This window comes from Bos javanicus, chromosome 20 (assembly GCF_032452875.1).
Source record: "Bos javanicus breed banteng chromosome 20, ARS-OSU_banteng_1.0, whole genome shotgun sequence".
In the NCBI taxonomy this organism is placed as follows: Eukaryota; Metazoa; Chordata; class Mammalia; order Artiodactyla; family Bovidae; genus Bos; species Bos javanicus.
This window is the reverse complement of record NC_083887.1, coordinates 25,865,652-25,883,013: the sequence shown is the minus strand read 5'-3', so window position 1 is coordinate 25,883,013 and position 17,362 is coordinate 25,865,652. Positions and strand designations below refer to the sequence as shown.

Here is a 17,362-nt window from a genome sequence, read left to right as displayed (position 1 = left end):
CAAGCAATTCGCCTTAGAAAAAGCAGGAGGATGCGACCTTCGTGTTATACTCAGGAGCACGAGCAGCTGTGTGTCACACTAACAAAAGGGCCCTCTGATCATCTCTGCTAGCTTCACAGGCTTATCTGGCCAAGATATTCAACAGCACCTACTCTGTAACCCCTTCTCTCCTAGGTTACTCTGTGGCTTCAATTTCTACTGGGAACGGTGTCCACTTTGTTGCTGGTGCTCCTCGAGCAAATTATACTGGCCAGATAGTGCTCTACAGTGTTAATGAGAATGGCAATGTCACAGTTATTCAGTCTCACAGAGGTGACCAGGTAAATTCCGTTGTTTAAGCAGGTGCAATTAATTTCATGGACAACCGAGGCTTGTGGGAAGGGAGGAATTAGTAGAAATGGAAACTAACGTTTATTGAATGCCTACCCTGTAGCTGCCTCTGTGATTTGTGTTTACTTGAATATTCCTTAAATATTCACAATACTGAGATCTACCATCCCCTTTTGACTAGCTGCTGAGAGTTTAACTACCTTTCTAAGGCTACATAGCTTTCATGGGGTTGAGTTGTCATTAAAGTCCAGTGATGACAGACACCTAACCACTGCTTTGTAGGCAAGCTCCAACAAGGAACCAAGGATCTGGAGAAGGAACAAGTAGACAAAGGGAGCAAAGGAGCATCAGACTGAGCTACAACATCTGGGCCTGCACAGGTGTCCTGTGGCTCTGACATTTCTAAATGTCAACAAGTTTGACATTTCTAAAAGTAAAGCAGCCCTTTTCTCTGTCACTTCCTTCTGATGTGTGGCAGTTTGGTCGTGAGGACCAGTGATGCCTCCCAGTCAAGTCCACGAGAACAAAAGCCATAGAGTCCTATTTTCTTGCTAAGTAGTTCTGACTCCTGAGCTTAGCACATATTTGAAATGCACATCACTGTACTCCAACGACCAACAGCAAATTTTCTTCCTTAAATCAGAGAAACTGACTATCCACAGATTTCCCTTCTCTAATATTAACTCTGATTCACTGTCTCTATGGATTTTCCTGGAGGAAGAAGATCTGAGTCTTTGACTTCCTTGACCACAAGTCCACTGTGGTCATACATTTTCCTCCTCTTTAGTATTTTAAAGTTTATGGTCTTCCCTGGTGGCTCAGACGGTAAAGAATCCTCCTGCAAAGCGGGAGACCTGGGTTTGATCCTTGGGTCAGGAAAATCCCCTGGAGAAGGGAGTGGCAACCCACTCCAGTATTCTTGCCTGGAGAATCCCATGGACAGATGTCTGATGGGCTACAGTCCATGGGGTTGGACACGACTGAGTGACTAACACATTCACTTTCTTTTGTTTTATCACAGAAGCCCTGTTATTTGTTCAACCTCCCTCTTCCCTGCCTGCCTTTGTCTACAACACCTCATAAAGCTTCTAAGTGTTCCTTAAGTGTGGTCTTTTACCCACCAGCATCAGAAATACCTGGAGTGCTTGCTTAAAATACTGTTTTCTTGATTGCCTATAGACATTGCATCAGAGTCTCTGGAAATGGCTCTTGGGAATCTGTATTTTACAGGTGCTTTTTTGGTGACTTTTGTGTACCCTGAGCGCTAAGAAGCAAGTGTTAGATTGTGACACAAACGGAGAGAAGGGGCGATGTTATGTCTTTATGTTCCTAGCACCTTACAGGCAACAGATGCTCAATTTTTGTTTGTTGACTGAGTAAATAAAAATTTAGTGTAATACTAAGAGTAGAAGAACCCTAATGTTGATATGCTTTATTCCTGCAGATTGGCTCCTATTTTGGTAGTGTGCTGTGTGCAGTCGATGTGAATAAGGACACCATTACAGATGTGCTCTTGGTAGGTGCGCCAATGTACATGAATGACCTAAAGAAAGAGGAAGGAAGAGTCTACCTGTTTACTATTACAAAGGTAAAAAAAAATTATTAAACTGATTTCATTTCATTTGCTTTAGTATTGATAAATGAAAGTGAATCTGCATTTTTGCAGATTAAAGACTTTATTATTAAATAAAAGTATGGTTTATATTTCATTTTGAGGATGTCACCATTGTTATAGTTTTAAAAATCACATTGAAAAGCATAACCTGGAACTTAAGGTATAGTGTCCTGCCATCTTCCACAAGAGGTCTTTGAATATATATTTTCTTTACAAATAAAGTTATTATAAATGCATGTTGTTTTTTGAAATACATACACACACATGCATATACATCTGTGTGTTTCCCAAATATCTCATTCAATTATTCTTCTTTGCTATAAAGATATAACAATAACAGGGCAAAGCTACTTTATTGACATTTGACAATGGTAAGGACAAATTGTACAGGGCACTTTAGAAATAGCCATATATTCCTGTGTGCTTTCTACATTAGTTTGTCAAAAAATTCCACTGCTTGGTGTAACATTTAGGTATATATCCAAGTCTTGGAAATTCCAGTTCTTACACATAGAACTGAGCATACTCTAACATGGAAAAGCCTAGTTTTACCAACTTATAGACTGGACTAAATCCATGCACATAATTATAGTGAACTTAGTGAAACCTGAAAAGAAAACCAAAATTAAAGGCACAGATTGACATAGAAAATTAGATGGCTAGATAAGGAAAGGATGGAAAAAGAGAAGCTGATATTAATGTAGTAAATGTTATATTTAACTGTTGTGATATTTTGTCCTACCTTATTTAAATTAATATAACAGCCCTTAAACAGAAGAAATTAAAACAATTTTAAAGCTTATAAAGTGTAATTAAGTATTTAATAAGGGAAGAACATATCTACTAGTTTGAAAATTTAATAAATCCGCAGCTTCTTAAATGTTTCTTGCTAGTCAGATATTCTGAATATTATTAATTGCTAAAGGTGAAATGATCTTTTAGTATTTTACCAGACTCAGTCAGTAATAAATTAATTTTCATAAGATTATTATAGAGGAGAAAGAATCAAAACAGACTCAGTTTCATGGTTGAAGAGCATTGCTTTCTTATGAAGTCATGAAATATTTCCATTCTTGACTTCAAAATCTGCAAAAAAAGAAAAAGCCCACAATTGTATCTTTTACAGGAAAATGTCTTTTCTTTGGCAGAAATATTCAGTGTTTTGTAGAATGGAATATTAACAATCTCATCTTTCACTTCCTATACCATTATAATTATGCCACTGTTGTTCAATAGCTCTTAAGTAAAGAACTGTATTAAGATATTGTGTTTTATTTGTTTCTACATTAATTTTATTAAAGAGATTAGTAGACTTTTACCAGAAATTTTTTAAATCAAAAAATTTTGGAAACAGATGAGTGAAGATCCTAATATTAAGGGCAAAAAAGACAAAGAAATGGACACTCTTATGTAGGTTGTACAGGCAGCCTACAGAAAAGAATTGCTTCTTTTCACCTTGGTTTATGAGCAGATAGCCTATGACCTTAGTTTCAGTATGGCACAGTGATTCATTTGTACATAGGTAGGTAGATAGATGGATACATAGATTTTTTTCAGATTCTTTTCCTTTTTAGATAACTAAAAACTATTGAATATAATTCCTTGTGCCATACCGTAGGTCCTTGGTTATCTATTTATATCTATATTTATACCACTATAAATATATAGTAGTATATATTTGTTAATGTAAGGTTGGCTTTAATTGTCCCCTTTTTCCCTCTTTGCAAGGGCATTTTGAATTGGCACCAATTTCTGGAAGGCCCCAATGGTCTTGAAAATGCTCGATTTGGTTCAGCAATTGCAGCTCTTTCAGACATCAACATGGATGGCTTTAATGACGTGATTGTTGGTTCGCCTTTGGAAAATCAGAACTCTGGAGCTGTGTACATCTACAATGGTCATGAGGGCATGATTCGCTTGAGGTATTCTCAGGTAATCCATAGCTTTATGGTGATATGTGTACATGTGAGTATCATTGTGTTAGAGTAGAGAGTATCATGTGGATCATCCAATCCATCCCTCTTACTTTATAACCTAATTCACTTATTCATCAGATCTGCTGTGCGTCAAGCTCTGTCTAGGCTCTGGGAATACTGTAAAGAACAGGACGGTCAAAACTGTGCTTTGTATGGGTCTTTCATTCTTGTGAAGGAGACAGAGGGAAAGAAGATAAGAAAAATATTCCAGAAAGTACTAAATGATAAGGAATTTTTTTAAAAAACTAGAGAATAAATTTTCAGGGCTAGGAGGTATCAAATATTTGAGTGAGTGACCAAGAAAGCCTCACTCAGAAGCAGCTTTTGAGTAAAGATCTGAACGAAATGAGCTAGGAGAGGAGTCAAGACCCAAACCTGCATCAGTTCCTTCTCCAGTTCACTGATCTCTCACTGCTTTGTGCTGGCTTGTTATTTTATGTGAGAGATTCAGGCTGTTTTCTTTGATCAAAAAGTAAGCCAGAAGGAAAAACACCAATACAGTATACTAACGCATATATATGGAATTTAGAAAGATGGTAACAATAACCCTGTGTACGAGACAGCAAAAGAGACACTGATGTATAGAACAGTCTTATGGACTCTGTGGGAGAGGGAGAGGGTGGGAAGATTTGGGAGAATGGCATTGAAACATGTAAAATATCATGTATGAAACGAGACGCCAGTCCAGGTTCGATGCATGATACTGGATGCTTGGGGCTGATGCACTGGGACGACCCAGAGGGATGGTATGGGGAGGGAGGAGGGAGGAGGGTTCAGGATGGGGAACACATGTATACCTGTGGCGGATTCATTTTGATATTTGGCAAAACTAATACAATTATGTAAAGTTTAAAAATAAAATAAAATTAATTAAAAAAAGAAAAGAAAATGTGGCTGATGAGCTATGAAAAATCAATGGAGTTCTGTGGAGAATAAAACAATCTGAGAAATGGCCATAGAAAGAATATACCAGGGCAATGTAGATGCTGCCTTTTTTCTGTTTCAGTTGTCACGAGCTATAATTTCATCTCAAACTTGCTCTTTTAGAAAATCCTGGGGTCCGACAGAGCCTTTAGTAGCCACCTCCAATACTTTGGGAGATCCCTGGATGGCTATGGAGATTTAAATGGGGATTCCATCACCGACGTGTCCGTGGGGGCCTTTGGACAGGTCGTTCAGCTCTGGTGAGTCATTGAGAGCCAGACACAAACTAGTTAACAAACACATGGCCTGCTAAGTAGAGCAGATTGCTTTGCTAGTATTGTGAGAATGTCACAGGCATTATACAACAGTCGAAGACATTTGTATGTCATAGTTTGCATAGAGGAAGGAGTATGTTTTTCCTGGTGGGGAAAAAAAATGCTTGCTTAACATTAGAACTAAGTCTCTCTTCTCTATAAAATGAGGAGAAAAAGTGTATAGAAAAGCTAAAGCTCTTGAAATGGTATTAAGGATATTTCTGATTATTTTTTTATTACCTCAACTTGTAGAAAAGAATTCTCATGAGAATGCTCTAAAAATACTGAATACCAAGGCCACACAAGTGAAGTACAACTTCTCCTGTGGTTAAAAGGTATCTTTTACAATTATTAGTCATAAACAAGAAGCCAGTATTTAAGTTTAGCTGACCTTTTATTGACCTCAGGAGGAGTTGAAGAGCAGGGGGGAACAATAAGGGATTCAAGAGCCAAGGAGCAAAAATAAATATATTGGGCTGGTGAAGGAAAGCAACCAGAAAGAAACTGAGCATTCTATCAGGAGTCTCTTAAGAAAATAGAGTTCAGTTATCCATTCATGTCTGTTGAAAAATATGTTTTAAATGTCCAAGTATGTGAAGAACAGAAAGAAATTAGGTAGTGAGTAAATCACACTGACTTCAATGAAACTATTTACAGTATCTCACTTAGGCTTTTAAAGGATGAAATGCATTGTTTTCCGTGCATCATTTTTCTCTCCGTGCACAACAGGCAGGTTGTTAGCTTCTCCACCAGAGGTTGAACCTGTGCCCCTTGAAGTGGAAGCACAGAGCCTTAACCACTGGACCACCTGAGAAGTTCCTTAGTGCAGAGGTCCCCAGCCACCAGTCCAAGTTAGAAACCGGGCCACATAGCAGGAGGTGAGCAGATGAGGCTTCATCTGCTGCTCCATCACGGGTGTGAACCATCTCCCTCCCCTCTGCAGTCCGTGAAAAAATTGCTTTCCACGAAACCAGTTCCTGCTGCCAAAAAAGTTGGGGCTCACTGCCTTAGTGCATTATTTTAATGAAATCTTCATGTGGAAGAAATAAAACTCAAATGTAATATTTAAGGCTTTGAAAAAAAGAAAATATATTTACTGAATAAAATCAATTTGGAATAACTCTAAAATACAAGGTATGATGACATAATTATGTGGCTGCTTTGGAACAATTTTGTAAGAAATACCTTTCAGTGAACTTCACCCTGTAGCCACCGTGGTAGACCTCAGACATGCTAGGCCATATACTTCCTATATTGTGACGTTCCCTTTTAAGATAGCCCATGATGGCCAAACTTTTTTCTTTGAAGGTGGGTTTGATTCATCTAAAAAGTCAAGACACAAGGACTCAAATCCATATTTTGAGGAGACAGTTAAGCTAGGTTATAATGCAATGTGGGAGACCCGGGTTCGATCCCTGGGTCGGAAAGATCCCCTGGAGAAGGAAATGGCAACCCACTCCAGTATTCTTGCCTGGAGAATCCCATGGACAGAGGAGCCTGGAGGACTACAGTCCACGGGGTCTCAAAGAGTCGGACACAACTGAGCAACTTTACTGTCGTCTGTCTGTTAAGCTAGGTTAATGCTGTTTTGTGGTCACATTCCTACAAGGTGCTAAGACTAGCTTTTCTGGGTAGCTTCCTGAGAATAATTTTTTTTAAACATTGGTCTTTCAGGTCACAGAGCATTGCTGATGTATCTGTAGATGCTTCATTCACACCAAAAAAAATCACTTTGCTCAACAAAAATGCTGAGATAAAACTTAAACTCTGCTTCAGTGCTAAGTTTAGACCTACTAATCAAAACAATCAAGTGGGTGAGTAAACCTGAAATAATCTACACGAGAGATAGATTTGCTTATAGAGTTTCACTTCTGATGTAAACTATGCTTGGGATATGGAAACCAAAAGAAATAAGGGTCTTGCAGACCCTTGAATTGCCACATATTTGAGGTGCCTGAGAATGGTTGATTAGGTGTGGAAGGTGTTTTAGACTGTCCTCTGTCATCCTTAGAAGGTCACATTCTGCTGCAGAAAGTCATGAAGTCAGTGACATAATTATAGCCTCTTCCAGTCTATTTTTTAAGTTTCTCTTACCCATAACTTCCTAACAGAAAACCATGGGCACGTGCAAATTACACTGAACCTGAGTCCGTATTAGATGAGTCGACTGTGAGTTGGCTATGCCATAACATAGGTACAGTGTGTTCAGTATGAGGATCAAATATTTCTATTCTTGAAAATTTAAGAAGCATGAAATAATGAAAGAGAAAGTATAAAACAATGTATAGTTTGTGTCCAGTGTTTTATATTTTCTAAATAATCCATTATGTGAGCCAAAAACTTCAGATGTAAAGGCAGAGGAACTAGAGGTCAAATTGCCAACATCCATTGCATCATAGAGAAAGCAAGGGAATTCCAGAAAAGCATCTACTTCTGCTTCATTGACTACACTGAAGCCTTTGACTGTGTGGATCACAACAAACTGTGGAAAATTCTTAAAGAGATGGGAATACCAGACCACCTTACTTGCTTCCTGCAAAACCTGTACGCAGGTCAAGAAGTAACAGTTAGAACCTTACATGGAACAACTCACTGGTTCAAAATTGGGAAAGGAGTATGTCAAGGCTGTATATTGTCACCCTGCTTATTTAACTTCTATGTAGAGTACATCATGTGAAAGGCCAAGCTCAATGAATCACAAGCTGGAATCAAGATTGCCAGGAGAAATATCAACACCTCAGATATGCAAATAATACCACTTTAATGGCAGAAAACAAAGAGGTACCTAAAGAGCCTCTTAACGAAGGTGAAAGAAGAGAGTGAAAAAGCTGGCTTGAAACTCAACATTTAAACAATGAAGATCATGGCATCTGGCCCCATCACTTCATGGCAATTAGAAGGGGAAAAAGTGGAAACAGTGGCAGATTTTATTTTCTTGGGCTCCAAAATCACTGCAGATGGTGACTACAGTCATGAAATTAAAAGATGCCTGCTCCTTGGAAGAAAAGCTATGACCAACCTAGACAGCATATTAAAAAGCAGACATGTCACTTTGCCAACAAAGATCCATATAGTCAAAGCTATGGTTTTTCCAATAGTCATATATGGATGTGAGAGTTGGACCATAATGAAGCCTGAGCACCAAAGAATTGATGCTTTTGAACTGTGGTGCTAAAGAAGACTTTTGAGAGTCCCTTGGACAGCAAGGAGATAAAACCAGTGAATCCTAAAGGAAATCAACCCTGAATACTCATTGGAAGCACTGATGCTGAAGCCCCAATACTTTGGCCACCTGATGCAAAGAGCTGACTCATTGGAAAAGACCCTGCTGCTGGGAAGGATTGAAGGCAGGAGGAGAAAGGGATGACAGAGGATGAGATGGTTGGATGGCATAACCAACTCAATGGACATGAGTTTGAGCAATCTCAGGGAGATAGTGAAGGATAGAGAAACCTGGTGTGCTGCAGTCCATGAGGTTGCAAAGAGTTGGGCATGACTTAGTCACTGAACAATAACAACAAATAATCCAGTGAAGTGAGGGAAAATCTGAAACATGACCTGTTGGCAGGAGAGAGTAAGGAAAACTGTGGGCAGTCTTACAAATGGATTGGTCCAGTTGTCTTTGGCAGCCTGGCTGAGGTCCTGCGTGTCCCTTAAGTCTTTCTAACCACTGCATTTCACCTCCATCTCTCCTGCTCCAATTATCTCAGTTCCTTCGATATGCAGCCATTGATTCTTAGCACTTAATCCAATATTACCTTCTTTCATTTGCTTCTGTTTCATGGGTCCGCATCCTTTCCATCAGATTTTTTTAAATTGAAGTGTAGTTGAATTGCAATGTTATGTTACTTACTGTTGTACAGCAAAGTGACTCAGTTATGCATATATATCCTCTCCATCATATTTTGGCTCTAATTTTCTGAAACCTGTAGTTCCTTGTTATTCAGTCATACAGTTGTGTCTGAGTGTTTGTGACCCCATGGACTGCAGCACACCAGGCTTCCCTGTTCTTCACCAACTCCTGGAGCTTGCTCAAACTCATGTCCATTGAGTTAATGATGCCACCCAACCATCTCGCCTTCTGTTGTCCCCTTCTCCTGCCTTCAATCTTTCCCAGCATCAAAGTCTTCCCTAATAAGTCAGCTCTATTTTCTTCAGGTAGCTAAAGTATTGGAGTTTCAACTTCAGCATCAGTCCTTTCAATGAATATTCAGGGTTGATTTCTGTTAGGGTTGACTATAGCTATTTTATTAGGTGGTGAACAAATTAACTTAAAGGGTAAAAATATAGAGGCATGTTGTCATGATTTATAGAAGAAATAAGAAAGCTAGGAACACAAAGTTAGATTCATGTCTTGGCACGCCTTCCATATTTCCTATTTTTCATATTCACCTGGCATTTTTCCTTTCAAGTGTTCAAACACTGACCCAGCTCTGAGTAGCACATTTCACACACCTGCCTTTTAGCACATCCATCTGAGTAGCCGTGAGAGTTGAGTCAGAAACCATTACTGTCTAAACATGAAATGGCTAGATGGAATGTACAGCATGGTGGTTTTTGTTAATAAGACTGTATCGTATACAGTTACTAAGAGACTAGATTTTAAAGGTTCTCACCACACACAAAAAATTGTAACTTTGTGAAGTGATGGGTAAGTTAACTCACCTTATTGTGGTAATTATTTTGCAATGTATAAAATCACTATGTTGTATGCTTTAAACTTACACAATGTTATATGTCAATGATATCTTAATGAAGCTGGATGAATAAAACATTAAATATAAAAAGTTAATTTGGAAAATCTATTAGTTGGCAGAAATGACTGGTAGGTAACCTCTGCTGGCCCTGAAGCATGGGTTTGCCTCAAACATCTTCCTCCTAGTTTTTGACTGTACTTCACCTCTTCTGTTACCACACACTTGAAAGGCATTTTCTGCTTTCAGAGTATTTGATTCCCTCCCACCTGTTCTCTAGGGTCTCTCACCATTGGGCACCTTTCCCTTTGAATCCTCTTCTTGATGTCTTAGGTCCATATTGTCATGATCATTTGTCACTTACTTGCCTGGCAATAACAGTGTGTAAGACAGAAATCCCACCTCTGTGACTTTGAAAAGTCAATTTATAAAGCATATAACTTCTATTATTTATTGCATTGGGTGCACACTCCAGTTTGAAGTTAATAACATCAAAAGGATTATCATATTGCCTATGTAACTATGTATCATTTTGGAAAAAATGAAATATTGTCCTTACCACGTGTACTAACTTTGTCCTAGCTACCATCACTTCCCTGCCATTACTTTTCCTTTGTGTTATTTCACTACTTATTTGTAGTTCTTGATTCTTTTATATTTTATCTTTGTTAACCTCATGAAGTATTCAGAGCCAGAAAAATTATACATCACTTCTAGTAGATATTTGAAAGGTCACATGTAGATTGCTTTTGGAAGTATAGTCAATCTTTAAACTCTTGGAAGTAATTCAGTTCAGTTCAGTAGCTCAGTTGTGTCTGACTCTTTATGACACCATGGATTGTAGCATGATGGGCCTCCCTGTCCATCACCAACTCCCAGAGTTTACTCAAACTCATGTCCATTGAGTCGGTGATGCCATCCAACCATCTCATCCTCTGTTGTCCCCTTCTCCTCCCGCCTTCAATCTTTCCCAGCATCAGGGTCTTTTCAAATGAGTCAGTTCTTCGCATCAGGTGGCCAAAGTATTGGAGTTTCAGCTTCAGCATCAGTCCTTCCAATGAATATTCAGGACTGACTTCCTTTAGGATGGACTGCTTGGATCTCCTTGCAGTCCAAGGGACTCTCAAGAGTCTTCTCCAACACCACAGTTCAAAATCATCAATTCTTGTAAATAATAAGATAGAATAATCCTAAGTAATGCAGTTGATGCTATTAATAGTATCAGATCTTCTCAGTGTTGGGTGGGTAGCCAACAGATTTTATTGAAAGTTCTGATGGTTGGACATTAGCTACTGACATCAGTTTTTATCACATATGTTTCTCATTTCCATTTCCCTAGGTTAGTATTATTATCTCTGTTTTATAGATGAAGAAATGGAGGTTCAAGGAGGTTAAGAAAATTGCCTAAATCTCATCAGTGATGAGATTAAGATTCAAAACAAGTCTGTCCGATTCAACACTTTTTATTGCAGTGTAACATGACTTTCCCCAAGTAAGCTTGTGGAATATGCAAGGTGCTATACATTTCCCCTTAGAGTATCTAATTTAATCCTCAAATAACAATGAATCCTCTAAACTGCATAGAAATAGTAGAAACATGGGGTCTGGTTTCAAAATTACTCAAACTTTACTTCTGACCATGCCCTAGCTATGTGCGCTGAGGTGAATTATTTTGAAAAACTGAATAATATTCTATTAATTATCTGAAAAATAGGATAATAAAATCCATGTTCCAGGTTTATTGTAAAACTTATATAACGTATAGGAACATGTCCAGTTGTATGTCACCATGTTACAGACAATGAAATTGCTATTTGAGGAGTTTGACTAACTTCATTCAGTAGATTTCCTGGTGGCAAATCTGCTATTCCTTCCACTGCATCAAATCACAGTTCTTTGAATCACATTTCTTTGTATCCACAGTCGACATACATCATACCAGAGCTGCAGTTACAAATATCACAGGCTAGCCATGGTTCACAGTCCATCAAAAGGAAGACTGGTTTTTGTTTTCTTGTAGTCAGAGACTTAACCCAGTGAGACACGATAAAACAGGAATGCCTTTTCCTTAAAAATGTATTTGTAATGACATCTCTTTATGACTTTTATTATAGCCATTGTGTATAACATCACAATTGATGAAGACCAGTTTTCATCCAGAGTGATATCCAGGGGGTTATTTAAGGAAAATAATGAAAGGTGCTTGCAGAAGACCATGATAGTAAGTCAAGCACAGCGGTGTTCTGAGTACATCATCCACATACAGGTGAGCCTCAGAGTCCTCTTCTTTCATCTCCTTTCTTTTTAAAGACTAATGAATGATAAAAGCCTGAATTGGAGGCTTATGAGTGAGAAGAACCCTTGCTCTTCTAATTACTGCTTTTTTTTGGTCTGTGAATAGGAGTATATTTCCTTTACACTAATCTAGATGGTTACATGCTATTATGTAAGTTAGTTGCATTAAGTTTTACTTGGGATGGCAAGTAAACAGGCAAAAATAAGATTCTTCAAGAAATCAAAGTGCTTTCTTAAGTGTTTAATAGGAACAACTTTTAGTTGAGAATAAATTTTATATTGACATTTTCATATCAGGAGAATATTTATTTTTAAATGATTGAAAAGGATAACTCTAACTGCCCTTTACATTATTGGATTTAAATTGATACAGGTGAAGGCTGGTAGATTATGAGGTAAAAATTCTTTGCTCTAATCTTATGCCATAATTACTACAGTTCACATGGATTTTGAAATTCTCCCAAGTATAAAACGTGCTTCTCAGAAGAAAATTTCTAAAAAAGCTTATCTTATAAATCATATGATTATTTCCCCCCAGAAGCCAGGTTATGGTATTTGAAAGTATAAGTTATTCAGGAAACTATTTTTATAAGAGTTATTTAAGAACTTTCCTAGAATGTGGTTCTCAAAGTTTAAGATGCATAAGAATTGCCAAAGAAACTTTTATAAAATTGGTATTTTGAAACCCCACCCCCCTCAGAAATTCCCTTCAGATCCAGTGAATATGTCTAAGGGGCATCCCCCGACATTTCTCAAGTAGATGGATGATACAGAAATCACATCTCAAGAAGTGCTAAGAGTTGAACAAAGAGTTGGATGAACTAAAATCAGTTGAGTAACTTATTGTTCAAGTTGAAGGTTTCTTCTTTGTGAAGGCCTGGACTTTTCTTGTTGATAATGTGCCAATTATACAGCTTCTTTAAAGGAATAAAAGCCAGATTCCATTCTCTCTTATCCTTGTGCTATGTGGTAGGTCAAACTAAACATGTAATCCATTGTGGGGGAAGTACCAGCCAGGATGTGGTGTATGTATGTATATATATATAAACTGGAGACAGAAATGGCAACCCACTCCAGTATTCTTGCCTGGAGAATTCCATGAACAGTGGAGCCTGGCAGGCTACAGTTCAGGAAGTCACAGAGTCAGACATGACTGAGTGACCAAACTACCACATACATATAAATACATCTCCTATTCTCTCCCATGTGTACTTGTGAAGTTTTTACAAGGTGTGTATTATTGCGGTCAGCTGAGAGGTGTTGTTCCAGGTAACACCATATTTGCTATCAATACCCAAGTCCATCCTATATGCCAACCCTGCAGCCGAGGATACATTTCCCTGTAGTCAGGAAGTCACTGCCCCTGCCCCGCTACCCCCTGTGCAAAGGGCTCAAGACAGAAGTCCTGCTGAGATAAAGATATCTTTATCTTTTCCTTTATCTCAAAAGGAAAATTTGATTTTTAGTGCTTACCAATGTACAGGCATTCTTCTTTCTTGAAGAAGAATGCTAGATGGTGTTTGCAGCCCTGTTTTGGCATTATTTTCATGGTTCGATAGACAGGAAACCTCAAAAACTAGAAGCGGCCCAGGCCTCTTGGAGCACTGCAAATCCTCCACCATCTTTGCTAGACAAAGAGGAACTGCCTTACTTATAGCTGGACAGTGTTGGTTTTAACGCCTGCTGAGTGATAGGTGTATCATCTTCGACATGCAAAGGAGCACTAATAGACAGCTAGGCTGGAAACTGGGGAGCTTAGTTTAGAGTGCGGGAAACACTTTCATCTGGTTTTGTAGACTAGAGACTAGGAAGGGGAGTCCCCTTGTCCATTCCTCACAGTGAACTCTGGGCACTTTCCCTTCCAGATCATAATATTCTGTTCTAGAGATCTGGTCAGGACACCTGTAAATCCAAAAGTCTTGGCAGTATGGACAGGAAGAACATGGCTAACAACCCAGGAGCTGGGTACTGACAGAGGGATCTTCTGAGCATTGAAAATTGGATATCTCATCTAAATATTGATCATTACTTACATAAATAATGAAATGACTGATGAGTTTACCTAAGAATCACTGCTTCAGATTTTTACTGAGCCCAAGTTTTGAAGTCTCAGAAGCGGAGAGGCTAACAGCAGACTTAGGACAGAAGTAAAGAAGCAGTAGCCTTGAAGTTCAAAACAGAGCTATTCTGCATGACTGAGGGCGGACTGTGTGTTTAATTGTGAGTACATGTGTGGTCATTTTCTTGTTTGAAGCTGCCATGCCCTAATCCACTAATCTCTATGTGTGTTTAGGAGCCCTCTGACATTATCAGCCCTCTGAATCTGTGTATGAACATTAGTCTGGAAAACCCTGGCACTAACCCTGCCCTTGAAGCCTACTCTGAGACAGTCAAGGTCTTCAGTGTAAGTACGGCTTGCCTTTCTTGGAATTCCTGACTAGCCGGCAAAGTTTCAGTCACTGCCTTAGTGTTTGAAGACACTTAGAACATAGCCTAAGTTGGTAATTTTCTAATTGAAGTACAGTTACTTCTATGGAAAGTTCACCAGCATATAAGTTCCATGAAGATAGGGATTTTGTCCTCCTTGTTCTCTGCTCTGTTCCCAGCACTGTGAGTAGTGCTTGGCCCGCCACAGGTGCTCAGTAGATGTTTATTGAAGAAATAAATAACAATAAAGGGAACACCTTGTGTTCACAACCCATTAAAAAAAAATAAAATGGTACCGGTACCTCTGAAATTCTCTGTATCACTCCATACTCTATCATATCCACTTTTATCTTGTGCCCCCCAGATAGCACCACCATCCTGAATTTTGCATTTATCAATGTTTTTCTTTCTGATGTTGCTAAACATGTATATATTCCTAAAATATGGTTTAGTTTCACAGGGTTTTGAACTTTATATAAACGGAATAATACTATTATGTGTTCTACAATTTGCTTGTTTAACTCAATAGCAAATTTCTGGGATTGTTTTTCTCTCTTTCTTTTTTTGTAGATCCCTTTCCATAAAGACTGTGGTGATGATGGAGTTTGCATTTCTGATCTAGTTCTAAATGTTCAGCAGCTGCCAGCCACTCAGTAAGTTTTACTTTAAAGTGCAGTGAAAATTGTTGAAATAAGACATGTTAGATTACTTTATTCAAGTGATTGTGTATGGAAATTTTTTTCTACAAAAGAAACATTATAACTCCTAAAGATCCTTAAAATCTAAAGTATCTAGAAATAAACTTAACCAAGGAGGTGAAAGACTTATACTCTGAAAATTATAAAATATTAATAATGGAATTTGAAAATAATCCCAAGAAATGGAAAGATATCCTGTGCTCTTGGATTAGAAGAATTAATATTGTTAAAATGTCCACACCAAACTACAGATTTAATGCAATCCCACTCAAAATGTCCACGACATTTTTTACAGAACTAGAGCAAATAATTCTAAAATTTATATGGAGCCACAAAAGACTCCACATTTTCAAAGCAATTTTAATAAAAGAGAACAAAGTTTGAAGTATCTTCAGGTTATGCCTTAAAGCTACAGTAATCAATAGAGCATGGTTTGGGCACAAGAGCAGACGTATAGCAATGGAACAGAATAGAGAACCCTGAAATAAACCCATCTACTTACGGTCAATTAACCTAGAACAAAGGCAAGAATGTACAATGAAGGGAAGACTGTCTCTTAATAATAAGTGGTTCTGGGAAGACTGGACAGCTACATGTAGAAAGATAAAATTAGAACATTTTATCATACCAAATACAGAAATAAATGCAAAATGGATTTAAGACCTAAATATAAGACCTGAAACCTCAAAACTCCTAAAGGAAAACAGAGGCAGAACACTCTTTGTCATAAATTGTAGCAGTGGTTTTTCTGTCTCTGTTTCTGAAAGCAAAAGAAGTAAAAGCAAAAATAAACAAGTGAGACCTAATTAAACTTAGAGCTTTTACACAGCAAAGGAAACTGTTAACAAAACAAAAAGATAACCCACTGAATGGGAGAAAATATTTGTAGATGATATGACCGCTAAGGGGTTAATATCCAAAATATACAAACAACTTGTATATATGTCAAAAAACCAAAAACCTGATTTAAAAAATAGGCAGAAGACCCGAATAGACATTTTTCCAAAGAAGACATACAAGTGGCCAACAGGCACATAAAAAAATGCTCATCAGTGCTAATCATCAGAGAAATGCAAATCAAAACCGTGATGAGGTATCATGCCATTTCATACCTGGCAGGATGGCTGTCGTCAAAAAGAACATAAATAACAAATGTTAGTGAGGATGTGGAGAAAATGGAACCCTTTGACACTGTTGGTCAGAATGTAAACTGGTGCAGCCAACTATGGGAAACAGTATGGAGGTTTCTCAAAAAACTAAAAATAGAACTATCATATGATCTAGCAGTTCTAGTCCTGGACATGCATCCAAAGAAAACAAAAACACTAATTCGAAAACATAGACGTTTATAGCAGCATTATTGTCAATAGTCAAGGCACGGAAGCAACCTAAGTGTCCATCAATAGATGAATGGATAAAGGAAGATGCAACACACACATGTGTATATATATTTATGTATACACATTTGTATATATAATAGAATGTTACTCAGCCATAAAAAGGATTAACACACACATGTATATATATATTTATGTATACACATTTATATATATAATAGAATGTTACTCAGCCATAAAAAGGATAAAATTCTGCCATTTGCAATAATGTAGATGGACCTAGAGGGTATTGTGCTTCATGAAATAAGCCAGAGAAAGACAAATATTCTGTTTCACTCATATAGAGAATCTAAAAAACAAAACAAATGTATATTACAAAATAGAAAAATAATAAACTAGTAGTGGGCAGAGGGAAGGAAGGAGGGGCAAGATAGAGGTATGTAATTAGGTGATGCAAACTATCAATATTATGTAAATGTAAAATAGATAAGTAACAAAGCTATATTGTACAACACAGCAAAATATAGTCATTATTTTGTAATAACTTTCAATGGAGTATAGTCTATAAAAAGATTCAATCACTGTATTGTACACATGAAACTAATATTATAAATCAATTATACTTCAATATAGAGAGTATAAATTTCAATTTCTCTCATCCATATAGAAGTAAGCACTAAGAAATATAAAACCATTTATATTTGAATGGTGTCTTTTTCTGCAATGTAATTAAAAGTAACAAAGAAGAAAAC

The 17,362-nt window shown here is 37.6% G+C and overlaps 1 protein-coding gene across 2 annotated transcripts in view; it reads left to right on the top strand.

Moving 5' to 3' along the window:
- ITGA2 (integrin subunit alpha 2) overlaps positions 1 to 17,362 on the top strand; it is a 108,728-nt gene that overhangs the window by 69,796 nt on the left and 21,570 nt on the right. For both annotated transcript variants that reach the window (XM_061393551.1, XM_061393554.1), the window contains 8 exons: positions 175 to 320; positions 1,775 to 1,918; positions 3,674 to 3,877; positions 4,969 to 5,105; positions 6,834 to 6,973; positions 11,968 to 12,119; positions 14,442 to 14,552; positions 15,146 to 15,228. In XM_061393551.1, the coding sequence (XP_061249535.1) occupies positions 175 to 320; positions 1,775 to 1,918; positions 3,674 to 3,877; positions 4,969 to 5,105; positions 6,834 to 6,973; positions 11,968 to 12,119; positions 14,442 to 14,552; positions 15,146 to 15,228 (1,117 nt within the window). The remainder of the gene's footprint in view (positions 1 to 174; positions 321 to 1,774; positions 1,919 to 3,673; positions 3,878 to 4,968; positions 5,106 to 6,833; positions 6,974 to 11,967; positions 12,120 to 14,441; positions 14,553 to 15,145; positions 15,229 to 17,362) is intronic.